At 35.9% G+C, this 26,673-nt stretch overlaps 6 protein-coding genes and 1 long non-coding RNA gene across 12 annotated transcripts; 3 read left to right on the top strand and 4 right to left on the bottom strand.

Moving 5' to 3' along the window:
• Positions 1-30: 30 nt before the first annotated feature.
• Positions 31-1,319, bottom strand: LOC135135339 (uncharacterized). The gene is made up of 2 exons (XR_010281503.1): positions 967-1,319; positions 31-916 (listed from the first exon to the last, which is right to left on the bottom strand). It is a non-coding gene; the product is annotated as an uncharacterized LOC135135339 (long non-coding RNA).
• Positions 1,320-1,424: 105 nt separating this feature from the next.
• LOC135135327 (DNA-directed RNA polymerases I, II, and III subunit RPABC3-like) lies at positions 1,425-8,060 on the top strand. 5 transcript variants are annotated; one of them, XM_064064355.1, is made up of 8 exons: positions 1,425-1,604; positions 1,653-1,812; positions 1,863-3,771; positions 3,819-3,919; positions 3,970-4,067; positions 4,121-4,270; positions 7,493-7,539; positions 7,595-7,680. In XM_064064355.1, the coding sequence occupies exons 1-7, from the start codon at positions 1,500-1,502 to the stop codon at positions 7,517-7,519; spliced, it is 2,550 nt and encodes an 849-aa protein (XP_063920425.1). In that variant the 5' UTR covers positions 1,425-1,499; the 3' UTR covers positions 7,520-7,539; positions 7,595-7,680. The 5 variants fall into 5 exon arrangements, with proteins under 5 accessions (XP_063920425.1, XP_063920424.1, XP_063920423.1 ...); XM_064064354.1 differs by lacking the exon at positions 7,493-7,539 and having other exon boundaries at positions 7,595-7,738; XM_064064353.1 differs by lacking the exons at positions 7,493-7,539; positions 7,595-7,680 and adding an exon at positions 4,325-4,442.
• On the bottom strand, positions 4,397-6,032 carry LOC135135330 (glutamate-rich WD repeat-containing protein 1). The gene is made up of 4 exons (XM_064064361.1): positions 5,450-6,032; positions 4,889-5,399; positions 4,623-4,837; positions 4,397-4,569 (listed from the first exon to the last, which is right to left on the bottom strand). Exons 1-4 carry the CDS (start codon positions 5,906-5,908, stop codon positions 4,432-4,434), a joined length of 1,323 nt encoding a protein of 440 aa, XP_063920431.1. The 5' UTR covers positions 5,909-6,032; the 3' UTR covers positions 4,397-4,431.
• Positions 8,061-8,101: 41 nt separating the features above from the next.
• On the bottom strand, positions 8,102-9,194 carry LOC135135334 (nurim homolog). Its single transcript, XM_064064365.1, has 5 exons — positions 9,053-9,194; positions 8,826-8,998; positions 8,608-8,775; positions 8,424-8,557; positions 8,102-8,371 (listed from the first exon to the last, which is right to left on the bottom strand). The coding sequence occupies exons 1-5, from the start codon at positions 9,192-9,194 to the stop codon at positions 8,236-8,238; spliced, it is 753 nt and encodes a 250-aa protein (XP_063920435.1). The 3' UTR covers positions 8,102-8,235.
• A 352-nt stretch (positions 9,195-9,546) lies between these two features.
• LOC135135331 (U1 small nuclear ribonucleoprotein 70 kDa) lies at positions 9,547-13,441 on the top strand. Its single transcript, XM_064064362.1, has 8 exons — positions 9,547-9,816; positions 9,874-10,056; positions 10,667-10,729; positions 10,777-10,858; positions 11,672-11,773; positions 11,826-12,150; positions 12,667-12,839; positions 13,129-13,441. The coding sequence occupies exons 1-8, from the start codon at positions 9,673-9,675 to the stop codon at positions 13,275-13,277; spliced, it is 1,221 nt and encodes a 406-aa protein (XP_063920432.1). The 5' UTR covers positions 9,547-9,672; the 3' UTR covers positions 13,278-13,441.
• Positions 13,442-13,511: 70 nt separating this feature from the next.
• Positions 13,512-16,652, top strand: LOC135135329 (GTPase-GDP dissociation stimulator vimar-like). Of its 2 annotated transcripts, XM_064064359.1 has the most exons (5): positions 13,515-14,428; positions 14,478-14,624; positions 14,676-14,858; positions 14,907-15,119; positions 15,168-16,652. In XM_064064359.1, the coding sequence occupies exons 1-5, from the start codon at positions 13,699-13,701 to the stop codon at positions 15,755-15,757; spliced, it is 1,863 nt and encodes a 620-aa protein (XP_063920429.1). In that variant the 5' UTR covers positions 13,515-13,698; the 3' UTR covers positions 15,758-16,652. The 2 variants fall into 2 exon arrangements, with proteins under 2 accessions (XP_063920428.1, XP_063920429.1); XM_064064358.1 differs by having other exon boundaries at positions 13,512-14,428; positions 14,676-15,119.
• A 300-nt stretch (positions 16,653-16,952) lies between these two features.
• Positions 16,953-18,758, bottom strand: LOC135135333 (dnaJ homolog subfamily C member 17-like). The gene is made up of 5 exons (XM_064064364.1): positions 18,419-18,758; positions 17,941-18,368; positions 17,389-17,886; positions 17,257-17,337; positions 16,953-17,205 (listed from the first exon to the last, which is right to left on the bottom strand). The coding sequence occupies exons 2-5, from the start codon at positions 18,007-18,009 to the stop codon at positions 16,999-17,001; spliced, it is 855 nt and encodes a 284-aa protein (XP_063920434.1). The 5' UTR covers positions 18,010-18,368; positions 18,419-18,758; the 3' UTR covers positions 16,953-16,998.
• Between the last annotated feature and the right edge of the window lie 7,915 nt (positions 18,759-26,673).

Below are 26,673 nucleotides of genomic sequence, written 5' to 3'. Positions count from 1 at the left end.
ATTAATTAAATAGGAAATAAAACAAAGAGGTACAACTTCATTAATTTATTTAAATTCGTTATTTATCACAGTTCCAAATTTATTTTTGAATTTAAACCTTTCAAACCATGGTATTTCACATTGTGGCCCCCAAATACAGATTCTATAATTCTTGTGTGGTACTGTGCATCGACTCCTTTTGTTATCAACTGATTAACAATCCAATCATGAACTTCACCTGCACTGAACTCATGGAATTTAGCCACATCATGCTTAATTTCAGCTGAATTAAATTTACTTTCAATTAGATCAATATTATCATAATTAACGTTATAATTTAAAAAACTATCAGTCTCTTGAATATTAAAAATACAAATAACAAGTGTGGCAACGTCTTGAGGCATTCCTTTAATTAAAACCAGTAAATCATCAACATCATCCACTGTCAAATCATCAAAAACTACTAAATTGTACCTAGCAAGACTCCCTCTAATTGTACTCCAAATGTCATGCTGAAGTTTCGTTTTAAGAGAGCCAGTGGATTCATAAAACAGTGAAAAGTGTCTTTTGATAATATTTGCAATAAATGTTTTTCCAACACCTGTACTTCCGATAAAGTTAACAATGCCAATAGTTTGTTCATTCTTCTGGATTTTATTTAAGTTCTCAAGAATAACAGCTACTGGTTCAGGTTGACAATGAACACTCATCTCCAACTCAGACTTAAGTGCCTGGAAATCAGTACTTGTTTCGTCCTGTAGGTTAGTTATCACAATCACATCATAAATTACAAATGTTGAAATTAACAGGAGAAATGTGAAGACGTGGCCGGTACCGATAATAGAAGGGTCTCTGGCTTCATAACGCTCTTTTTTCAGTTTCTTCGACCACGGTTTTCTACCCTTCTCAGTTTCGTGCATTGAAATGAACTTCGGACCTAAAATGTAATATTGGAATAATTTTTAAATAATGAATTTAAACACTTACCATACAATCATACATAAAAAAATTTTAAGTGGTTTCATCTGATACTTATAATTTAAAATGAACGTACAACTTCCTGTTCTTCCAACAATTATGCTCTTTTAGGATTATCATAAATACTAAGAGATTTGGTGATATCGCGATTAATGGTTTTGGTTTTGTGGTTATGACTTACTACATTTTTAATAATTATTAACTGTTCTGACAGTGACAGATGTCAGACTCACAAGACGGCAACCTACTATTAAAAAAAATGAAGTTGTATTTTTAATCAGTTTTTCACTAATTTAGGAAGTTGTACAATAACATATACACATTTATCGAATTAATGAACGTAATATTAATAATGTAAAGGATTTTTGACAAATTTAAAATAAGTAAAATAAGAATAAAGTTGTAATAATATTACCAACCTCAAGACACCTTTCGCACCACGCGCACTTCTCTCACCAGTTGAAAAGTCTAGCGGGAAGATAACTCATTCGTTTTATTTTAAGTTTTATTTATACTATAACTTTGCAAACTTTAAGAATATAATGGACTGCGATAACGAAGAAAATATTGTAGCGTCTTCACAACCTAAATCAGATATAATTCAGCCAATAAATCGCGACACGGTGCACCGTATTTGTTCTGGTCAGGTTAGTAACACAAACTTGTTTAATAAATCTCTGATTTAAAATTTTAAGGTGGTTCTAAGTCTAGCAATAGCAGTGAAAGAATTAGTCGAAAATGCTATTGATGCAGGAGCTACAATAATTGACATCCAGTTAAAAGAATATGGGTCTGAACTAATCGAGGTTTGTGACAACGGCAGTGGTGTTGAGAAAGAAAACTTCCAAGCCCTGAGTTAGTATACACAAAGTATGATTAATATACATAACACAAATTTTTTGTAGCACTGAAACATTATACATCAAAAATAAGACAATTCAATGATTTAGCAAACCTCTCCACTCTTGGATTTAGGGGTGAAGCTCTTAGTTCCTTGTGTGCTCTCTCTGATTTAAGGATCCTGACTAAACATACATCAGCAACAAATGCGACGAAAATCACGTATGATCGAAACGGGAAAATCATAAGTGAAGTGTTGGGAGCACGTGAGCAGGGTACTACAGTTACCTTAGAAAATTTATTTTCTACGTTACCAGTAAGGCGAAAAGAATTTGTGAAAAATTTAAAACGTGAATTTAACAAAATGTGTCAGCTGCTTTACGCTTATTGTTTAGTATCAAAAGGAGTTAAATTTTCATGCACTAATACGACAAGTAAGGGTTCAAAAAACACGGTTGCTTCTACTGATGGATTAAATACAGTCAGAGATAATATTATTAACGTATTTGGCGCTAAACAAATCTCTTCTTTAATTGAAGTGGAAATTATAGAACCTGATGAATCATTTCTAAATGAATATGGAATAAAGTCACTTGAAGAGAATTCTTTACCATTTGACTTTGATTTTTTCATTTCAAGTGTTATTCATGGCAGTGGTCGAAGTACAAGTGATCGCCAATTTTTTAATATAAATTCACGACCATGTGAACCAACAAAGTTGACAAAATTAATAAATGAAGTTTATAAACAGTATAACCACAGTCAGTATCCGTTTATTTATTTAAATATTTTAACTAAGTCTTGTTTAGTCGACGTTAACGTAACCCCGGATAAACGGCAGGTATTTTTAGAAAAAGAAAAATTATTGCTTGCTACCATAAAAGCGTCTTTAATTGAAGCGTTTAAGAATTTTCCTTCCTCTTATAAAATGCAGAATCTAGACCTCACACAAAACACCTCAGTTAAAGATTTCTTAGAAACTAAAACAAATGCAAGAGGCTTGAAAAGGAGTAGCACTGACGGTGAACTAAAAAAAGGCAGTATTTTACAAAAATTTAAAAAACGATCTAAAACCGAAAACGATAAAGATGAGTTAAGCCCTCAGACGAGTTTTTGTTTAAAAGAAATCGCCGAGGAAAGTGAGAAAAATAATGACACTGTCATGTTGGACACTTTTATTAAACTAGCTCATGAAGCATGTAAAAATGAACCAAATACCCCTGTTTCACCAAGTACAGAAGAGACAAATGCAAAAAAAATATGTAAATCTGAACTAAGTACTCCAGTGGGAAGTGAAGCTAATTCAAGTGTAGCAAAAATTAGTGGAGAATCACAAACAGAGTCAAAAGATGACAAAATTGAAGAAATAGAATTTAAGATTGTTTGTGATGAAGGAAAAAAAGCTGTTGAAAACGTAGTGGCTCTTAAGACGCACGAGATTGATAAGAAAATCGAAAAAAAAGAGTCAACAAAGACTGGTGAGAAAATCGAAGAAATGGATTCTAAAGAAAACGGCACAAATGATTCACAAGATGATTCAACTATTGTTGACAAATCGAAAAAAGAGATAAAAGACTGTAAAGACAACACCTCTGATAAAGATGTTGATTTTGTACTGGATTCTACGTTTAGAGATCGTTCGTTTTCTAAGTCCGTAACCTTACACACAACACTGAAAGATATAAAAGAGGCACTAAAAAAGAGGAATATATGTAAAGAAAATGATGATATTAAAGTGCGCTTCCGTTCTAAAATAAACCCCGAGTCCAACAAAACCGCTGAAGAAGAATTACGTAAACAAATTTCTAAAGAGGACTTTGCAAAAATGGAAATAATAGGGCAGTTCAATTTAGGTTTTATTATAGCTAGATTATATAACGATTTATTTATTATTGACCAACACGCCACTGACGAAAAATACAACTTTGAAGATCTACAAGCGAATACTGTGATGGAAAACCAAGTTCTTGTCAAGTTAAGTTAAAAATATTTTCCAGCACTTTTCTGACTTTTTTTTTTAGTCCCAGACCTTTGCAACTGACAGCCGCAAATGAAAGTTTGTTGATTGAAAATGAAGACATTTTCAAAAAGAATGGTTTTACATTTAAGATAGATGAATCAGGTTGTTCATATAAATTAACAAAAATTTTATCAACTGTAAGAAATTTTTAGCTCCATGTACAAAGAAAGTTCTGTTAACGTCTGTACCACTGAGTAAGAGTATAGTTTTTGGCAAAGATGATATTGATGAAATGTTATTTATGCTACAGGTAGTTAGTATTTTTATATTAATTTCATCACATTAAATTATTTCTTGTTTCAGGATTCCAATCATACAATGTGTAGACCATCCAGAATTAGAGCAATGTTTGCGTCTAGAGCTTGTCGCAAATCTGTGATGATTGGAAAATCTTTGTCAAACAGCGACATGAGAAAATTAATTGACCATATGGGTGAAATTGTACAACCATGGGTAAGTGATTACTACAACTTAGTATTATAAATTGACTTGAGTTTTTAACAATAGAACTGTCCGCATGGGCGGCCAACCATGCGTCATCTAATCAATTTAGACCTTATAGATACAAATGAAACTTAATTTTTTAGGGTTTTGTATAATTTTAATAAAATATTTTAAACACTAATTGTCCTAAAAATGTTAAAACCACTCTCTGCTGTACTAATAATAACACCAGGTAGTTGAGGATGCCAGTGTAATTCTTTAATATTGTTCTGTCCTTGATGAATAAATAATAGTTGTGGTGGTACGCCCTTAAAAGAATCATAGTTACAGAACAAAATTATGTACGGTCTAGTATTCTTACCTCAATTTCTTCACTGTCTGTCTCATTATCTTTTTCTACAGACAAATCCCATTGAGCTAATTGATTATCACTTCCTCCTGATGCAAAAACAGCAGAATCTGTTGGGTGCCACTCCACTGTGGTTACAGGTTCAGTGTGATGTTTAAAAGTAGCTACTGGTGTTTTTTCATGAAACCTCCTCAGATCCCACACATGCAAAAAACCATCATCACCACCTTAAATAAAATCGTGAACTTTTTGTCAATAAATACAACAATATAACGTACCACTAACTATAAAAGGCTCATTTTTATTCCAACTAATTACGTTGACGTCGCTTTCATGCGAATTTTCGGCAGTTAACATACAAGCTTTACTAGGCTGGGCTCTTGTGTCCCAAATACGAATGCTCTTATCGACAGAACATGACGCAATGACGTTTCTTTCATTCGGTGACCATTGCAAATCCTCCACTGAATCAGTATGACCAATCAAAGGTCTTTGATCAACCTGCCAAGATGCTCCACTTGCAGGTTTCCAAATATGAATGTCGCGACGGCAATCTCCTGTTGCTAAAACCCCACTCACAGTGGGACACCAATCTATGGCAAAACCTTCCTTCTGATGACCTGTAAAAGTGAACAGCGGCTTCACAGAATTTGCTTTGTTTTCTTTATTGTATCTCTGGAGGATCTGGTCATTGTCAACAGCTTCCAGTTGGTGAGTTAAGTCCCATAAGTTGACGCGTCCAAGTTCACTCCAAGAAGCTGCTACTACTTTATCATTGATGATTGTACTCTATAAAGAACTGAATTTAGATTATGTTAATCAAGTTGGAATTAACCTACTCTTATCCTGTTAACACATCCCTGGTGTTTAATAAGCGCGCCAGTCATTTTCGGATTTTTTGAAACTTCATCATCTGAATCTTCATCGTCGTCGTCGTCATCCTCTTCTTCTTCCTTACTTGTTTTATGGAGATTGGATAATTTCATTACAATTACATTGTTAACATGTGCTTGTGAGGCTTGGGTTCCAGATACAATGTAAGCTGTTAAGGGATAATTTTCCCGATTATCACCCAGTCTGTCTCTGATTATATCAAAACTTAAGCACGGGGCTCCAGTTTGTGCTTGATGTAACATTACGTAGGCAGACTGATCACAAACCAGCTCCTCGCCTTCTTCGAGAGGTTTATTGGGAAGGTATACCTCTGTAGTTTGAGGTTTGTTGTCTTCGCTCTCTTCTTCCATAACTTCTTCATTTTCCGACTCATCGTCCACAGTTTCCATTTCGTGGTCAGACATGTTTTTCTATTTTAACTCTCTTGTTTTTCAATGATTTTAATAAACAAGGTATTGGTGTACTATTCTATACATGCACACACGTGCTACTAGTTTGACAAACCGGAACAGTTTTATTTGACAATTGTCAATCAAATGTCAAATTATGCACCAGTAAGTACCAACCTAAGTATTACCAATAGTACATATAAGGAATTCACGTTCGGTAGATGTAACTAGATTTGGTAACTTTTTTTTTTAAGCTGTGTAATTGCGGACATAATTGTTCTAGTGTATAATGTATTACTGGAATGTCAGAAAGTAGGTATCAAAAATGTGACATGTAAGTAAGTAAAGGTCAAATATCGAAAATGTGATGGTTTTGTGGTAATCTGGTGAATCTATTTTCGAACCAAGGAGAAAATCGCATCCCTCTAAAAGCCCAAAGAGCAACCCGCATGTAAAATTTTGAATCTTTTCCCTTCACTAGTTTTTTTAGGAGGACAAGCTTTGATGTCATCATCATGGATCCACAATTTCACCATGGATCCGTTCTGGTATATCCATGTCTCATCCAAGAAAATGAAAAGTAAATCTTCACCACAATCACGCAATTGGAGATAGGTACCGCCTTAGAAATTTGATTCTGGCAGCTATAACGTGTTTAAAATGTGAAAAACTTCGCCTTCGGAAACCTAAATTTATACGTGTATTACGTACAATTATTTTCAAAGCCGAGTGTTTTACCTCTTACAAAACAATAACGATTATATAAAACTTAAAAACCAATTGTAGAACGGAACCAACAAAGCATGTAGGTATATAAATCTGCGCAGGCGTCTTTCTGATTCTGATTATAATATTAACGGCACAAGCGCCGCTGTATCTGTATTATTTTAAAATTCGAAAAACACTCGACAACACTAGCGAACTTTACGGAGAATATTTCTGCCACCAGTTTAACTGTTTCCGTTTTACCCAATTTTTTGAAAACCACGAAATATTTCTTGTTTCTTTTCCTTTAAAATGAGCTTTCTCGTGATTACTTTTATGGAAATTGTTTCCATGCTGTATTTAAGGATTTTCTTGAAACGAAGCGTGTTGAAATTAGAAAAACTTCGGTTTTTTTCCACACAATTCAGATTTGACATTTGAATTAGAAAATTAGACAGTTGATGCCAATCTTAAATTTCTAGTGATCTTAAGATTGCAACTTAACCACAGAAAAGTTTCTGTCAGTTACTTCTACCGAACGTGAATGCTTATTATAAAGTAAAACTTAAAAAAAATTCAATTTATTGTCAACGTCTAAATTTACCAAAAACTTGTTTACTATTAGTTAAAAAAAAATCACTGAAGCTGATAGTTAAACTGTCTCATTCATGTATAAAAGAAATAATTATATTCTATTTTACAGAAGAGTATGTCTTATTTAAAAAAACACAACTGTATTCATTCAATTAAAACCAGTTTTTAAATTCTTATTTACTCTATAGTGAATATTTTTGAATAAGCCATTTAGAACAACTCTTCATGCCCCTCTTTTTCTAACCGTCCGTGAAGCCGCAGATGTTTGTTAACTTTTTTTTATATATTCCACACTTCAAGAGAGTTCTGATGCATACTACTCAGTGAATATCTACACATTAGAAGAGGTGCTCCCAAATATTCTAGACACAGTTTTGGAATTTTAATTCAATCGTTTTTCAGTTTATTCAATGGCGGGAGTGTTATTTGAAGATATATTCAACGTTAAAGACATAGATCCTGAAGGAAAAAAATTCGAAAGGGTGAGTCGTTTACACTGTGAGAGTGAATCCTTCAAGATGGAACTCATCCTGGACATAAACTCCTGGCTTTATCCCATGGAACTGGGCGACAAGTTCCGTCTAGTCTTAGCGACGACTCTCCGCGAAGATGGATATCCTGATGGGGACTGGAATCCCCAAGGTTTAGAAAGTGAGAGTTCGCGCGCTGATAGTTTTGAATATGTGATGTCAGGTAAAGTTTACCGCATTGAAGGCGACGCCGCCACGGAACACTCCAGCAGGTTGGCGGCATATATATCCTTTGGAGGCTTGTTAATGAGACTACAAGGTGACGCAAATAACTTGCATAGCTTTGAACTTGATCTACATATGTACTTGCTTGTGAAGAAAATTTTCATGTAACTTATATACATTTTAGTAAATATAGGTCACGTAAAAATGAAAAAAGTTAATAAAAAGGTATATTAAGTATTAAATCCACAATAAATTAGTTATCTGTAAAGTCAAAATTATTTCTATAATGAAATATATAAATATTTAGCTCCAGCAAAAACCAGCTGCACACAATAAAATTCTTCAATCTCAACTATGTAAGTTTTCCAATTCATGAAACTTTCTTATATATTGTGAATACTGATAAGCATAATCACTTTCATCAGTGTTCCAACCAATAAACATGTACAGTGACAAAATTGTACCAAGTAAAATGCGATCCAAACTAAAAAAAAGACGTCAGACATATGTTTAAAAACTGAAACAAAAATACATACCTCAGAATTGGCACTGACCAGAATATTACAAGAAACGCCACAAAACTTGGATGTCTCATATGGGAATTTAAGCGTTGTAATTGAACTGACTTTCGATAATTAGGGTCTGGAAGATTTATTATGCTGTAGTATATCTAAAAAAAAAATACTGTAAAATATGACTTAAATTTAGTATCACATTTACTTGTTTTATACCAATCAGCTCATTCACATCCATACAAATATTACCAACATAAATAACAAGCCAAGAGATGATATGGATACCAGCATAAATCCACCAAAATGGCTTAAAATTCAAATTAAACTTCCACAGTGTTATCTGAGGAATTTCATACCAGTTTCTCATGAAGATCTGCAAATCATTTTTTAACTCACAACACACAGTTTTATCAAATTCCTCACTTGCAGTGCTACTGCAGTTGCAATAACATAAAGACTCCTATACAAATCTTGAATTCCAAATTTCTTAAAAACACCTTTTATGGAAGGCAAAGCCAGCAGTGAATGTTGTAGAATAAATAATGTGAGCAAACACATATTCATTAACAAACTCCAAGACACCGATAAGTACTCGTCTGAAAATAGAATACGGCATTTAAAAATTATATCATGAATATATTAATGTTTACCTTTAGATGTCACCACTCTTTTTGAGTAATTTGGGTCAGAAAAAAAATACATCAACTCAATTACCGTATAAAACGTTGAAACAAAACTAAGAGCGCCAACAGCCACCCTTCCGGTGTTTTTCAAAATCTGTTGAAGACCCATTTTCCAAGACACTACTCGCCCTAGCCCTTACCAGCCCTTGTTGATATTTCAAGTGTTGATGATGACATCACTCCCTCCCACACGCAGCTGGTCAAGTTGTCAACAACTACGTCACATTTTCAGTGTCTTTGTACATGATTGTCAGTTACGTTGGTACAAGTGTGTTGGCGAAGTGTAGCGTTAATCCGTAGCACTGAAGACACAAATACCGCGACCAATAATACGTAACCACTTCACCACGTGATCACAACAGCCGCGCCTTATTCGCGCTCGTGTGGCGTCCGTTCCCTTGGTATACCACGCTTAATTTGACGCATCCATGGACGCATGACATGACGCTTGAATGCGAAACACTGCGGCAGCCATTTTGCATTGTGGTGTATTGAGGGTGGTTGTGTATATTTGTGATTACTATTTTGTTTATTTAAAGAATGATTTGAAATCGGTGCAGCAAAAACAATTTTAGTAAAGTAGCAAAATGACGCAGTTTTTACCACCTAATTTGCTAGCGTTGTTCGCTCCTCGCGACCCAGTCCCGTATCTTCCACCAGTGGCAAAGCTACCCCATGAGAAAAAAACGAGAGGTTATTTAGGTGTGGGTGCGTTTTTGACAGAGTTTGAGGTGAGATTGTCGCATTTAAACGCTTTTGTTTTATTATGAATGTTGCGTGCTGTGTAGGACCCGAAAGATACTCCGCCTCCTACAAGGGTTGAAACACGAGAAGAGCGGTTGGAAAGGCGTCGACGGGAACGAGCTGAACAAGTTGCTTACAAATTAGAACAAGAAATCGCGGTTTGGGATCCAAATTCAGCCCCAAATATCACTGCAGATCCTTTTAAAACACTCTTTGTTGCTCGAATCGTAAGTTTTTTTATTGTTAATTTTGAGAAAGCCTGTGTTGTTCACATACGTGCTTAATTAGTAGGCTTGTATGTACGTAAACTCAGGAAAATTAAATTTACCCTGTTAAAATTGTTGTGATTTGTATTTTAAGTTGTAACAATAAAAACAGGGAACAACCATTCTTTACGGATGTTTCAAACGTTATTTGACAGCACTATATTTATTAATGACAGTGGCAGAAGCTATTTCCTCAGCTTTGTACTGTGAAATGATTGCCTGAAATTAATTACATATGTAATATGATATATTTTTAATTTAAAACCCTGGAATAGTATTTGCAAGACAAAAGAATTTTTGAATATGAAGTCCTGTAATACATAATTAACTTGGCACAATCTAGGCTATAAACATATTCTGTTAATTTTTATATTCAAATTTGTGTTCTGGTTTCCAGTGGTTTCAGACGTTTTGTGGCATATTTATGAAGAAATAAAAAAGCCAAGAAAATGACTGTGTGTTCATTGAAACGGTTTAATTTCAATACTTGAATGTGAAACATATGGAAATATTCTAGATATTATTTTTAAATTAATTCTCTACATTCTGACAACTGTGATTTTTTTTTCAGAATTATGATACTTCTGAGTCTAAGCTTCGAAGAGAATTTGAAGTTTATGGACCAATCAAAAAGGTAGATTTGTGTGTTTGGTTTTTCAATGATCTTAGTAATTTTTTTAGATTGTCCTGATCCATAACAGCGTTAATGGAAAACCTAGGGGGTATGCATTCATAGAGTATGAACATGAGAGGGACATGCACTGTGAGTAGGAGAAGTTCTATTCATCAATCATACTTTCAATTCCACCACTTGCAAACAAAACTGTTTATTTAGTAAATGTTGATCAAAAAATTTAAGTGGTGAATTGAAATTCCTGTTAGGTTATGTAGCCAGCAACCATTTGACAAGATATTGCTAGAATTGACTGAAATTAATATTTTTCTATTTTTTACACAGTCCGAGCTGCAGGCAACTAGTGCCGTTTGCCCCATACTTCCGCTTTTTGCTGGCTATATAGGTTTGTATGTGTGGTAAGAACCCTGCATACAAATAATATCTTTGAGTTGTTTGTCGGGGTTTTGAGTTCTTAATCAGATAAGTAAAAAAAAGTAAAAAATTTTCAGTTCTGTCAATGTTGAATTTTATAATTATTCCAAATTAATGTTGTTCATATAGAATTATTTGATTTATAAATGGGTATGCGCTCAGTAAGTAATTGCGCACCAGGTAATGATAAAAAGGAGTCCTCTCAGCTGTTCGGATTGCTAAATATAATCAAATACAACTTTTTCATTATGATGTTTTATTACGTAAGTAGCTGGGTAGGTATATTTCATTTATACCTATTTTTGTAATTTCCGTTTTGAAAATCAATCAGTTCGGTCCGTTTGTAATTTTATTTTACGCGTTTGCGCGAAGATCGGTGTTTCAGCAATTAAACGTGGATTTTTTCTTTCTGAAAATCCACCAAAAAAAATCCCACATGTACATAAACCAAAACAAAAAAATAAAAACGCATGTGGGGTTTCGTCACGGGTTTTTAAAATTTTGTGTTACTGAATTCGATCTTTTCAGCTGCATACAAACATGCTGATGGAAAGAAAATTGACGGGAGACGGGTTTTAGTTGATGTCGAAAGGGCCCGCACAGTTAAGGGTTGGTTACCTAGACGTCTCGGTAAGATATATAATAAATTTCAGGGGAAACGTCTCTACATTGTTGTTATAAGGTGGCGGTCTTGGTGGTACCCGTAGAGGAGGTCCAGAGGTAAATATAAAACATTCAGGGCGCGAGGACAACGAAAGGGAGAGGGAAAGGTACAGGTTAGAACGAGAAAGGGAGGAAAGAGGTGGGAGAGATCGCGATAGGGAGCGAGACAGGGATAGGGATCGTGGGGTTGGTTTTGACAGAAGGCGGTCCAGGTCTAGGGAAAGGAGAAGAAGGAGTCGGTCGCGTTCACCAAGGAGAGAAAAGAGAAGACGTAGCAAAGAACGCGTCAGGGAGGAGTTTGATGACAACTTTGACAGACGATCGAGAGAAAAGGAGAGGGACAGGTACTTTTATATATTGTCGCTACATATTGTTTATAATGTTGTATTATTATTCTGAAAATTTCAACGTCAAATGTTACAATCTGACATTTGTAATACCAACCACGACAAAATTCCCCAAAATTTAAAAATTTCTAATTTTCATTTAAAAATGAAATGAAACGTGCGACTAGTATAAAATTCACTTTCATAAGACATGTTAGCGCTCCTTTTCCAATTTTGGGATTCATGATCTAAATATCTTATGAAACTCGTTTTTAATATACCGGGTGATGTAATAATTGAAGCAAATTTTTGTGTTGGCAATTCTAGTACATCAGTTCACGTGTTAAGATACTTGCCACTGATTTACTGCCAACATGATCTGATTTATATCAAAATGAGTGCAGTCGTACCACCCAAACTTTTACATTTTATTCATTTAACAAAAAATTTAAAAAAATGTGCCTTATATATTTTCCATTTTTTAACTGAAATTGATAATCCACGAAATTAGCTACATCAGAATCTATTTTGTAGGGATCGCGAGCGAGAAAGGGAGCGTAAAAGGAGACGTTCGAAATCAAGAGACAAAGATCGTGAACGCAAACGCGAAAGAAGAGAAAGACGAGAACGAGAACGTGGTGAAAGACTTGAATATATCAAAACAGACGATGGTGGTGAAGTCCGTATTAAGGAGGAACCAATTGACGGTAATGTGTCAACAAATTTCTTATTTTTGTGTACGTGCAACTTAGTTTGATCTCATTTCACATCAAAACTGATCATCATTTTCATCACTCATTGTCATTACTATAATTCCCCTATTAGTTTTGATCAAACTATTTGCTAAAAAACAAGAGGTTCACAGGACTAACAGTCTTCAAGTCTAGGCTGTATGGCAGTATAAACCTCATACATGGCTACGTCATAGTTCATCACATGCTTGTTTTTTGTTTTATTTTGTAAAAAACAATACACCAAGTACATTTTGTTTTACAGATTACCCAGAATATCCGCAGTATCCTGCGGAAACGTATGATCAATCGCGTGTTAAATATGAAGATGAAGATGAACAGAAGTATGAACCAGATAATACAAATGGCAGTCGTCAGTATGATGACGAATATGAAGAAGGAGAAGCCTATTAAGATTTCTACTTTGTGCTTAAATTAATTAGTAGCAATTGTAAATAAGCTGGATTCTCGGTATAGCAGTAGTTACAGTCCTAATATTTGTCACGTGCCTGTTTCATGTCAGCAATCTACTTTTTAAGATTCCGTTTTACAAATAAAGTACTGTATATAAGATCCAATCTTGTATTTTGTTTATAAATGTTTTTTCAGGTTATAATCGGTAAAATATTGTTCCTTATGGAAAAAAAATGTAACGCCACTGGTAAAAGCGTGTACACCTAATTGGCTGCCCGTCATCACGTGAGCAAATCGTATCCAATACCACACATGCGCATTACGGCGTTTGAATTCATAAATAAAACAAGGTTATGTTGACGCCAATTGTCAACTTGTTATATGTGGTGTTTTGATAGTTTTTAAAACTAGCCGGGCAGAAATGAGTGCTCTTTTAAACGATTTAACAAAAGCAGTGGAAGCGAATAATGAAGAGAGCATTTTGGAATCTTTAACATGTGTTATTGCTCAGGGTACAGACATCGAATTAGAAAATAATAAAATACTGAAACAGATCATCACACTAAAAAATGACAAAATAACCCAAGCATTTGTTGAAGTGGCAGCGGAATGGTCCAAGCATGAGCATAACAGGATGGTTTTTACTGATAAAGATATTATTGAATACTTGTTGAGTCTGTTAGACAAGTCGGAAGAGTCTTTAGTGGTGGGTACCATTCGAGCGCTGGGTAATATATGTTACGAAAATGATGAAGCACGGAAAATTATTAATAAAGGAGGGTTGTCCAAAGTTATATCATTACTTGAAGAAGATGATAAAAGAAAGAATAATTTGCTAACTTTGAAAGTGACTGGGTTCCTTGTGAATTTATTAATGAGTAATGATGAATTGCAAAAGGCTGCGTTAAATTTAAATATTATGGATGTAATTGAAAAGATTTTGAACAAGTACATTAAAACATTTAATGAAAATCAGATGTTATTTGCATTTTTGCTGACGGTGTTAAATCACGTTATAGATTTTATTGAAGATCAGAATGTACCGTTTACTGAGAGTTTGTGTTGCACCATTGTAGACATTTTTAAAATGTCCTCAACTCCAGAAATTTCGGTTTTGTGCTTAGAAATTTTACATGGACAGTCTGATAAAGGTATAGTTTTCATTAAACCTACAAACTCAAAAACTAATTTTATTTTTAGATGATATAAAAACATTATTGGCAAAGAAGGGTGTTTGTGAATTGGTATTTGAGTTGATAGAAAAATACAGAAATCAAGTAAATGATGAAGAGAGTAGATCAGTTTTGAAAATGGCTTGTGATATGATTGTTATAATATTAACAGGAGGTATGTCACTAATACTACATTTATTGGTTTATTTATTATTTTAATTTAAAGATGACTGTATGTATTTACTTTATAATAACGGAAATGGAAAAGTATATGAAAACATGGTGACTTGGCTGGATTCAGATGATCCAGACTTATTAAGTACGGGTGTTTTAGCAATAGGAAATTTTGCCCGCAAAGATACCCATTGTATACAAATGGTACAACATGGTATATCTGAAAAGCTTATAGGTAAGAATATTAAGACAAATCATGAAATATTTGACATTATTATTTTAGCTTTAATATCGAAGCACAACACCAGTGACAGTGATATAAAAGTGCAACATGCCTTATTGAGTACCTTGAAAAACCTTGTGATCCCGCAACAAAACAAACCAATTGTTTTAGAACAAGGTTTAATTGATGCTATTTATCCCATGATAAACTTAGAGCAATATTTGGTCATATTCAAACTACTAGGAACTTTTCGAATGGTCATTGATGGTCAAGGTGAGAAATCAAAATATAATTGGAACCATCTAAAGTCAATTTTTACAGAAAAAGCCGCTTTGGATCTCATATCGCGCAAAGACTTTTTAGAAAAATTGATGTATTGGTGTTACAACTCAGACCATTTGGGTGTACGCGGTGAAGTCCCTCGCCTCTTGTCATGGTTAATAAAACACTGTCATTCATTCAAACCTTTCAAAACGTTAATCCAGACTAAGGATAGCGTGAAATGTTTGGTTGAAATGTCGTCCTCGAATCACGGGGTGATGCAAAACGAGTCATTTTATGCTTTAAATTTGCTAATTATCGGTTGTGGGGTTTCAAATGAAAATGATAGTTCAAACGGATTAAATGGCGAACATGGCAATGATGATGGAGTTTTGTTTGAACAATTCATAAGCGCTGAAATTGGTAAAAATCTTAACTTTGTTGTCAATAAGTACGGTGACAAAATGGATAAGCACACAATTGAGAATCTATTAACTTTATTAGAACAGTTAGTTAATTCACCTCCTGTTGTTCAGCATTTGAAATCTAACAGTGTAGGGGAAGCACTAGAAAAGTTGTCTAGCAATCCCAACGCACAAAGTCTTAATGAAAAATTAAATCACCTAGTTGGTCAAATTAATAAAAGCTAAAGGAGTGATTTACTGACCAAAGTACCAATTTGAAATAGATTTCTTACTAATAGTAGGATTACTATTTTTCATTATCGTGCAATTTTTGATGTAAGGTTTTAGATTTAACGAAATAGTTGCCTTTAAGTGCATGTTATAAAGTGATTTATGCATTACGCATTATTCTTGGTGTTGAATAGTATTTTTTTAAAATTCCATTGTAACACGTAAGAAACGCCCGTCAAATTTTATTAGCTCTTTAAACAATTATGGTAGTCTATAGTAATGAGACTAATCTTATGAATACATGGTGTCTATGCATATATTATGTTAACTAAATGAGTTGCATTTAAGAAATTGTGACTCATAGTGTATGCTTTTGAAACACATACAGCAGGGTTGTTGAATTTCTATAGAAGTATATATAGTATAAAGTTCTTGGAACAAAAATTTTAGCCTTTGCACTAGAATTGAGATTAAAATTTTTAAAATTCTAGATATAGAGAGCTCTTATGCCTTTGTTTTTTAATGAACAATTACTAAACTTTTACAAGAAAATAGCTTTTTAACACTGCTTTGGGTGTACTGGCTGAACTTTATATTTAGTCCACAGTGATTCAGTATTAGACCACTCAGATCTCATCAGACTTTCGCCATTTTTATTTTATTCTTAAAAATACTATAGGTGATTTGATCAACTCCATCTTATAAAAACTCAATACATATTCTTTGTACATTGTTACGACGTGTTCTTACAGTAAGGAACTTATTTGTTCAGTTACTTTGGCGCCTTGAAAAGCAACACGTGTTCCACAAAGGGAAAAACGCACTTTTTCATATTTAATATCACCGTTCGTTCATGTTTTTACACAAAACTGTAAGTATTCGCAAGAAATAAACCATACTAAAAATAAAAGTGCGTGTTATTCTGTTTTTTTTTTTTTAATTGACTCAAAATTGTTAACTACCTTGTTTTTATCCAGCTACATGACGTTATGATACAAATCCTATATTTGTCAAGCTTTTATGCTATGCTCTTTAATGTCGGCATTCAAGCTAATAGCGTCATAAGTCCCCTTATCATGAATAATATCAAATTGACCTTCCAACCCTTCTAAAATATTACACACGGAATATTCTGTTTTGAAGTTTCGTTTTTGGCCTATTGATTTCGCCAGCTCGATACATAACCTCACAAACTCCACAAAAACGCGTGTTCGAAAACAAAAACATTTTATTTAGCTTAAAATCTACACGAATTGTCAGTCATCTCCATCATCTGCCTTCATTTGGTCAATTAAACGCCGCCTTTCCTCCGCTTGCCGCATTTTGGTTAAAACAATGCTTTCGTAGTCTGACGGCTTCACAAGGGTACTCTGGGTTCTATGATTCTTTCCTGGGGGCACATTTATCCACTGCAGCTTGATTCGATTTGATGGCAAGCCACATCCCATTTCGACAGCCATTTCCTAAAATTCATAAAATTACGAACACTCACTATGCGAACATCACCTACTTACTGCTGCTTTTCTTGTTTCGAATTCGACAAGCGCACTTCCCATCTTTTTTGCCGACACCACCAGAGCATTAATATTTCCATACTGCAAGTTTTTCAGTTATTATCTACATTAAACAAAATCGTTTTTGCCTACTTTAGATAAAAATCTGTGCAACATTTCATGTGTGTATCCCCCGTTTGTTGTATTACCTTTGGCAACATCCCACTTTATTTTTATTCTATGATCAGCGCTGTCCCAATCATTTTCTGATCTATGTTTCTTCTGTGCTCTGATTTCCTCCTGAATTCTCTCTAACTCTTCCTCGACTTGTTTCGACCCTTCTCTGCGAAGCCTTTCAATCTCCGCTCTAAGTTTTTCATCCGCTGTTTTCTCTCTCTTGGAATCACAGGCGCGCTTTTCACGAGCTTCCAAGTCCTCTTTTAGTTTACGCCGTTTACTGTCGAGTTCTTTGTGCCTTAAAGCCGCTTCCTTACGTCCTGTTAAAACTCCATCATATGCTTTTCGCGCAGTTTCATCAATTAATATTTCAAGAATTTTTGATAACTGGTGAAACTCTTTCGCAGCATTTGGATTGTCTGGATTTTTGTCAGGGTGACATTGAAGCGCTTTTTTCCTGTATGCCTTTTTAATCTAAAAGAAACAATAATTATAAATCCAGTTGTAGATATAAACAATAGCTCTTACCTCTGGAACACTGCTGTTGGGGTTTACTTCCAGAATCTCATACAAATCTAATAAGTCTTCAATCTTCATGTAGAGAGTGAAAGAGAGAGGGAGAGAGAGAGACGCAGTTAAAAAAACGGTTTGGTCTGGGCGACAAACGATAAGAAAACTTCCAATCGCGATAAGGCGTGTTCTTTTACTCGGAGTTCACAAAAAAACAGGAGTCTTCCCACAGGACGACGGCGACGCGCTGACCAAGTCCTGCCGCAGCCTGGATCCCCCGATGTGCAACTCACCAGGTCCGTGTCTTCGACGTCGCGATCATCCAAAACTCCGGGTCTCCTAACCGGCGCTACGTGATGATCACAGCGCCCAGCAAATTTCCCTCGTTCTCGCTGCCCTCTACGTCGCCTCTGTACGGCTCCGAAACTTCGCCCCTGGCGTGGACCCTACAGGTGGAGCAATAAGCCTACATGCGGAAAAAAGGCACGAAATTTACCTTATACAAGGGATACGCCTCACTATCAACCTATGGAATCGAGTCCTCTCAAAAAAAAAGGAAACCATCGGATCAAACCTCACCAAACTCAAATACACCTCCTCGCGGCACCAACTCTCTCTCTTGTCTCTTGTGTCACTTTGCACCCCCTCCTCTCGCTTGCCCGTCTCCGTTCCCGCCAGTACTACTTCGTAGAGACAAAAAAAACCTCAAAATTTGGCGAAGCTGCCGGCGACAATCCGCAATAAAAAAAAAAGGTCGAGATCGGTGACAGGCGTTCGCTACAACCGTGGCTACGACTGATCAAAACCATCGAGCGAGACTTCGTCTAAGCCTCTTTCACCCTCGACTCCGAAAAAAAAAATCGTAACAACGTTTTAAATATCTTGACGTGAAAAGATCATTATATACATATATACGTATCTAGAAAAAAGGCAAAATTTATGCTCCGCCTAGCTACCGCCATCTCAGTTGTAATGATGTTATTCCTTATGAGCCGGGGGGCGGAGTTTAATTGCAAAATTCTTAATACTCTGTGTTCCGGTTCGAAGTTTGTTTAATATTTTGTTTTGATTTTGTTTGTTTTCCCGCGGAATGCTGACAAATGTATTTTGGTCACTTTCCATTAGAGGCGCCATAGTACCAAGCAAAAAGGCCTAGTACTTGCGGTTGGCGCTGTTATCGAGCACAGTTGTTTTATCAAGAAACCCTCCTAGAGGTAACATTGCGAAGTATTGGCGCGAAATTAGACACGTGGTTCCCTTGTGCAGGCAGTCTACAGAACTTTTCTAACCCGGGAAGCTGAACAAAACAAGGTAGGTGACCTTTTAGTGCGTTTGTCAGCTTCGATCCAAAATCTAATTTTTTTGAAATTGTAAATCGCCGCGAAAAAAGGTGTTTTCAAGCCTTTACGTCCAACATATGGTCCTTCGAGCCGGATCTAGGGTTAATTACGAGAGATTTTGTAGATTCCAGCACAAATTTGTTGTAGTTTTGCTACGCGTGATTAGCACGCATTTTAATTTTGATACAAATTATCGAAATACTTAAATTCCGGCTTACATCATAGCTACCGTCGCCGCGCTAAGTAATGTACGAGCTAGTTTGATCAAACGCTTGGAGGCTTTAGTGAATCTATCGTAACAAGCCCGAGTCCACGAAACTGTACGAGGGGAGTTTTTTATTCGAGCCGTCAACTTAAACCATATTGTTGTCCAGTTTAAGCAGCGACAGTTGCAGATTGTCGAATTATCCACCACCCCTGAGCAGCTAGACGAACAATACGAGGTGCAATCAAAATTCGACGATATGCAGTATTCGATTAAATCGGTTGCACCTAGGGGCAATTTAACATCAAACAACGTCAAATTGCCCAAAATTCAAATTCCGACGTTTGACGGTCAGATCAAAAACTGATCACAACAACCCAAATCTTAGCACAATTGAAAAATTTCAGTATTTGTCGACGTTATTGTCACGTGAGGCGTCTACCGTCATCAAGAATTTGCCGATTTCGGCGGCAATTTATGCTATCGCATTCGATGCGCTGGTGGCGCGTTATAACAATAAGCGCGTATTAATGACAAATTATTGGCAAGCGATCTATAGTGCACCCAAAGTGAATAGAGATTCACCGAGTTTGTTGCGAAATTTGTTAAACGTATTCTCTGAAAATTTGGCCGCGTTGAAGCAGTACGATGAAGTCGATTTGTGGGACTTCACGTTATTAAATTTAACGTTGCAAAAACTGGACACCACGTGGAAACAGAAATTTGAGTTGAGTATTGTAGGAAATTCCGTACCTGCTTACAATGACCTCCAAGAATTTTTGTACCGCGTTGGAAACTATGACAATGGGTTTTAGTTCCGCGTCGGCCCATCATAAACTCACAGCTGCATCTTCCATACCTGCTAAGCGTCCCGTGATGTCATCCTTTGTCACGCGATCACCGACCAGCAAGGAACAATGTCTCAATTGTTCGGATGAGCACGCATTAACGAGATCCGATGCTTTCTTAGAAATGGAACCACGGGATAGACATACTTTCGTGCGTAGAAAAAAATTATGTTACAATTGTTTGTCGAGGGTACATTCGGTTAGCAAATGCCCATCTAAATTAAACTGCCGGGTTTGTGATTGTAGACATCACACGTTGTTACATTTTGTCCCCAAACCTAGCGCAGGGCCGGGAGAGGCGTCAGGGACTTTTGAGAACCCATCTGTCGACCACGGTGTCAAATAATTGTAGTGGATTCGCGAAGTAAATATCGCGCATTTAGGGCGCTTTTGGATACTGCGAGCGAGACCACCTTTGTCACAGAGCGGTGTGCAAAGGTTTTAGGGCTTCCTCAAACTAACGCGGTGGTACCTATTTAAGGCTTGAATCAAATGTCGACAAGTAGTACGTCGGGTGTATTAAAATGCGAAGTGAGGTCGCATTTAGTGCGTAGCTTTTCGTTGAAAGCTGAAATGGTCGTTGTGTCTCAAATTTGCGGTGACGTACCCACAAGGGTAGTGTCACAAGATCGTTTGCGACAATTTCGTCACCTACGTAATTTGGAATTGGCTAACCCGGAATTCGGTAAGCCACAACAAGTGGACGTCTTGTTGGGTGCTGATGTTTACGGACAAATCGTGACATCCGGGTTCAAGAAAGGTGGGCTCGAGAAACCGTCCGCGTTAAATACTGTTTTCGGGTGGGTACTGATTGGGGGTGTTAAGCGTAACAAACAGCAAACCGCGGTCAGGTCCTTTTGTACGTCCATAGACAATTCTTTAGACGCGGCGTTAAAACGCTTTTGGCAAGACGTTTGGTGTGAGGAAAAAGTGACGTCGGCGATCTCACGTGACATCCAGGGTAGATACTACATTCAATTACCTTTCGCCGATACGACGCCGTCCTTATTAGGTCGGTCCTCCGAGTCAGCAGTGCGCCGTTTTCTCGTCCTGGAGTCGCGCCTCTTTGCGGCCGACCTATTGTCATTTGCCCGGGAAACCCTCAAGGGTGTGTTGAACACACACAGGGTGTATGCGTGGCCCGACTCAAGAGTAACGCTAATGGGAATTAAGTCGCGGCCCTGTCGTTGGGCCACTTTTGTCGCAAATCAAATCGCGCCTATACAAGGTATATTGGAACCATCGGCATGGAATCATGGGAGCGGCCCTGAAAATCCAGCCGATTGCGCGTCGAGGGGGTTACTCCTACAGGAGCTTGTCATACAGCCGCTAGGGTGGTGGTCTTATTTCCACAAGAACAGGCGCGGATACAGGATTTCGTTGGGGGGGGGGGGGGGGGGAGGGGGGGTGGATTTTTTCAGAATTTTTAGATGAATTTTTCAAAAATGAAATTTTCCATTATATATCACCTCCATTATGCAAATTTCGACCCATTCTCGACGATTTTCGAAATTTAACTGAATACAATTTCTTGTAGATTTTGGGCCTTAGAAGTCACTTCTGGCTTCATTTCTTCGATAACTTAAACCTTTTTACTTCCCGAGCGTAAGCAAATGAAGTATTGTAATCGAGTCCGTCGGCCGACTCTCTACTTTTACGTTTTCTCGATCTTTCATGACCCCTAGACGACGAAGAAATAGGTCTCCCATTTCCGTCTGTCTGTCCGTCTGTCCGTCCGTCCGTCCGTCTGTCTGCCGTCCCGGATTTTTATTAGACAGATAATCTCCGAAAGTACTGGACCGATTGTTGTGAAATTTTGTACTTATATTAGGAATACCATGTAGATGGTAAAACGCTAACCAAAATTTGTCTACTCATCTCCACCACTAATGCGATGACGTCACTTCAAAATTGTACATAGTAAATGGGTCTTAAATTGTATAAAATAACATAGTCCTACACATGTAGTTTACGACTCCGAATTGAGTTTTTACCCGAAACCTCCAGATTTTTGGAAAAAAAATCAAAATTATAAAACAACATTTTGCAATTTAATTTTGAATCTGCTAACCCAAATGTTTTGAAATGTTGCAGATGTTTTAAGGCTCTAAAGAGCATCATAAATCTTTAGTCAAAATATATTTGGTTATCCCCTCCAAAAACTTGATGACGTCAGCTCAAAAGTTTGCCGAATAAATCCTATCTAAAATGTACAAAATATGATGCGTCTATACTTGTGATATATCACTCCATTCATATTTTTTGGATTTGCATATACAGGGTGACTCAAAAAAATTAATGAATGCGCAAAATTTATTTTACTGATTTACTCAGGAACTACAAAACCGAATGCTTTGAAATCTTGAAGATGTTTTAAAATTATCATAAGCATGGTAAATTTTTGATCAAAATGTATTTGGTCGTCCCTCCTAAAAAAATTATGACGTCACCACAAAATTTTGCTGAATAAATCCTATCTAAAATGTACAAAATATGGTGAGTCTCTTCTTGTGATTTATCATTCCATTCAAATTTTTTCGATTTGCATGTACAGGGTGACTGAAAAAAATTAATGAATGCGTCAATTTATTTTATTGATTTAATCAGGAATTACAGCATCGAATGCTTTGAAATCTTGGACATGTTTTAAAGTTACCATAAGCATGGTAAATTTTTATCAAAATGTATTTGCTCTTCCCCCCTAAAAAATTGGTGACGTCACTCTAAAATTTTGCTGAATAAATCCTATCTAAAATGTACAAAATATGATGAGTCTGTACTTGTGATTTATCATTCCAATCATATCTTTTGGAATTGCATATACAGGGTGACTCAAAAAATTAATGAATGCGTCAATTTATTTTATTGATTTAATCAGGAATTACAGAACCGAATGCTGTGAAATCTTGGAGATATTTTAAAGTTATCATAAGCCTGGTAAATTTTTTATCAAAATTTATTTGCTCATCCCCCCTAAAAAAATTGATGAAGTCACCCTAAAATTTGCTGAATAAATCCTATCTAAAATATGTTGAGTCTGTACTTGTGATTTATCATTCCAATCATATTTTTTAGATTTGCATATACAGGGTGACTCAAAAAAATTAATGAATGCATGAATTTATTTTATTGGTTTAATCAGGATTTACAGAACCGAATTCTTTGAAATCTTGGAGATGTTTTAAAGTTATTATAAGCATGGTAAATTTTTTATCAAAATGTATTTGCTCATCCCCCCTAAAAAATTGATGACGTCACCCCAAAATTTTGCTGAATAAATCCTATCTAAAATGTACAAAATATGATGAGTCTGTACTTGTGATGTATCATTCCATTCATATTTTTGGATTTGCATATGCAGGGTGACTAAAAAAAAATTAATGAATGCGTGAATTTATTTTATCGATTTAATCAGGAATTTCAAAACCGAATGCTTTGAAATCTTGGAGATATTTTAAAGTTATTATAAGCATGGTAAACTTTTGTTCAAAATGTATTTGTTCATCCCTCCTAAAAAAATTGATGACGTCACGCTTAAATTTTGCTGAATAAATCCTATCTAAAATGCAAAAAATATGATGAGTTTGTACTTGTGATTTATCATTCCATTCATATTTTTACTTCCCGAGCGTAAGCAAAGGAAGTATTGTAATCGAGTCCGTCTAAAGTCACTAGATCTACTATTAGTTTTAGAAAGTACGGCAAACTGCCTGTGGTCGGAATTCGACAGAGAGGAACTTAACCTATGTGTTAAACAAAGATAGCGCGAGGCTAGTAATTTTCGCTATCAAATGTAGGAACTGTCAACGAAAGTTTGATGTGTTTACGATTTGAGGTTACGACAGACTGTACTAGAATTATCGAGTTAACGGACCGGAAAGAACACTATTCCAGTCCCAAAATAACTCCAGCCCTATTCAACGAGAAAGTGTCACCGGTAACCAGCAAACAGTCGTGGAAGACGTGTTACCACCAAGGCAATTGATGACCAAATGACAGTAACAGGATCGCCATCCTGGAAGCAAAAAATACCTGCTGTCGAAAAGACGGAGCATAACAAGGACACAGATATATTTCTATTTCATAAAAGTTACTAATTGCCACACATTTCAAGATCGAGTCACATTAAGTCCGTCGGCCGACTCTCTACTTTTACGTTTTCTCGATCTTTCATGACCCCTAGAAGACTAAGAAATAGGTCTCCCATTTCCGTCTGTCTGTCCGTCTGTCCGTCTGTCCGTCCGTCTGTCCGTCTGTCCGTCTGCCGTCCCGGATTTTTATTAGACAGATAATCTCCGAAAGTACTCGACCCATTGTTGTGAAATTTTGTACTTATATTAAGAATATCATGTAGATGGTAAAACGCTAACCAAAATTTGTCTAATCATCCCCACCACTAATGCGATGACGTCACTTCAAAATTGTACATAGTAAATGGGTTTTCAATTGCATAAAATAACATAGTCCTACACATGTAGTTTACAACTCTGAATCGACTTTTCACCCGAAACGTCCAGATTTTTGGAAAAAAAATCAAAATTATAAAACAATATTTTGAAATTTAATTTTTAATCTGCTAACCAGAATGCTTTGAAATGTTGCAGATGTTTTAAGGCTATAAAGAGCATCATAAATCTTTAGTCAAAAAATATTTGCTTATCCCCTCCAAAAACTTGATGACGTCAGCTCAAAATTTTGTGGAATAAATCATATCTAAAATGTACAAAATATGATGAGTCTGTACTTGTGATCTATCACTCCATTCATATTTTTTGGATTTGCATATACAGGGTGACTCAAAAAAATTAATGAATGCGGAAATATATTTTATTGATTTAATCAGGAACTACAAAACCGAATGCTCTGAAATCTTGCAGATGTTTTAAGGTCATAAAGAGCATAATAAATGTTTAGTCAAAATATATTTGCTTATCCCCTCCAAAAACTTGATGGCGTCAGCTCGAAAGTTTGCCGAATAAATCGTATCTAAAATGCAAAAAATATGATGAGTTTGTACTTGTGATTTATCATTCCATTCATATTTTTTAGATTTTCTTAAGAGGTGGTTCAAAAAAATTAATGAAGTCAATTTATTTTATTGATTAAATTAAAGGCAACACTTATTATTAGTATTACACCCCAACCAACCCAATTTGGTAGACACAAAATTTGTTAAAGGAAAAACTCGGTTGAAACATAAGGGTAGCACGCTTATTTACATCGACTTTAACATTACAGACCTGCATTTGTTCACTTGGTTTCGCGAATGTGAAATAGACATGTTTATAATCAACCAATTCTGAATTTCACCGTCAAGAATTAAAATAAAACCCAATGTTTTATATAATAAGCGGAAGTCGAAGCAATAAAACCGATGGTCGTTTTGTTTACAGTTTCTCTGTTTGGCTCTCACGTATGCTGTTACGCTTGTCATCTTAAATTAAGAATGTTTATACATAAACGATTTTCAGTTGCCGTATACGTGAGTAAATTGTTTCGTTATTTTATTGATTATAAAAAATCAATATTCAAAACGACCCAATTCATTTTCCCGAAAATTTGGGAATACAATAATTTTATTCTTAGTATTACACTACATCTATCCCAACTGATATCCGTGTCCTTGCAAAAATGTTGATGAAGTCATCGCAATTTTAAATTCCCACTACAAAAATGTAATGAGAAAAAAACACAATAGCCATGCAGTCGTCAAGTTTCCGACAGCGAGGGAAGTACTGTCTAAACTCTTTAGACCAATTTTTTTATATTTTTTAACTGCATGTCATTATTTAATTATTATTATTTAATTGTGGATGTCCGGGGTCGGCAAGCCGTATAGCCGCCGGTCGACGGGGAACTCAGTAAAAATAATGTTTCGGTGGTTCTCAATTAATGATAAAGCAGAACAAGTAGAATTAAGGATTAATAGTATTTGGAATCAAACTGACATTGTCAATTTCCTATAAAAAATTATTTTAACAGGTCGAAACATTTGAGATGTTTTGTACATCCTGGCACGTAAAATGTCAGTGGTTAATGAGTAGTAGCCATACATTACAAAAATATATAACACCAAGGTGTAGACTCAAAATATTTGGCCGACCCGAAATTTTGACCCACCAGCCGCCACTGATGTTTATACATAAACGATTTTCAGTTGCCCCTCATATTACTAGAGTAGCGGTCATTTCTACGGAACCACTCGATAAAAAGTCAAGTTGGTAGCCCTGTCATCTAGTACTTTACGCCGAACGCGGTTGGTAGCGGTAGTTGATACGGCAATCGAAACTACTACAACACGAATGTTTCGGTTGCCCTCCGCTATGCCGCACTGTATCCCGTGCAGACTGTATGTTCT

This window comes from Zophobas morio, unplaced genomic scaffold, assembly GCF_036711695.1.
Source record: "Zophobas morio isolate AGI-343-1 ecotype UQ-CSIRO unplaced genomic scaffold, CSIRO_AGI_Zmor_V1 ptg000024l, whole genome shotgun sequence".
Taxonomy (NCBI): domain Eukaryota; kingdom Metazoa; phylum Arthropoda; class Insecta; order Coleoptera; family Tenebrionidae; genus Zophobas; species Zophobas morio.
The sequence above is the reverse complement of the archived record's forward strand: the minus strand, read 5'-3'. Positions and strand labels throughout refer to the sequence as shown.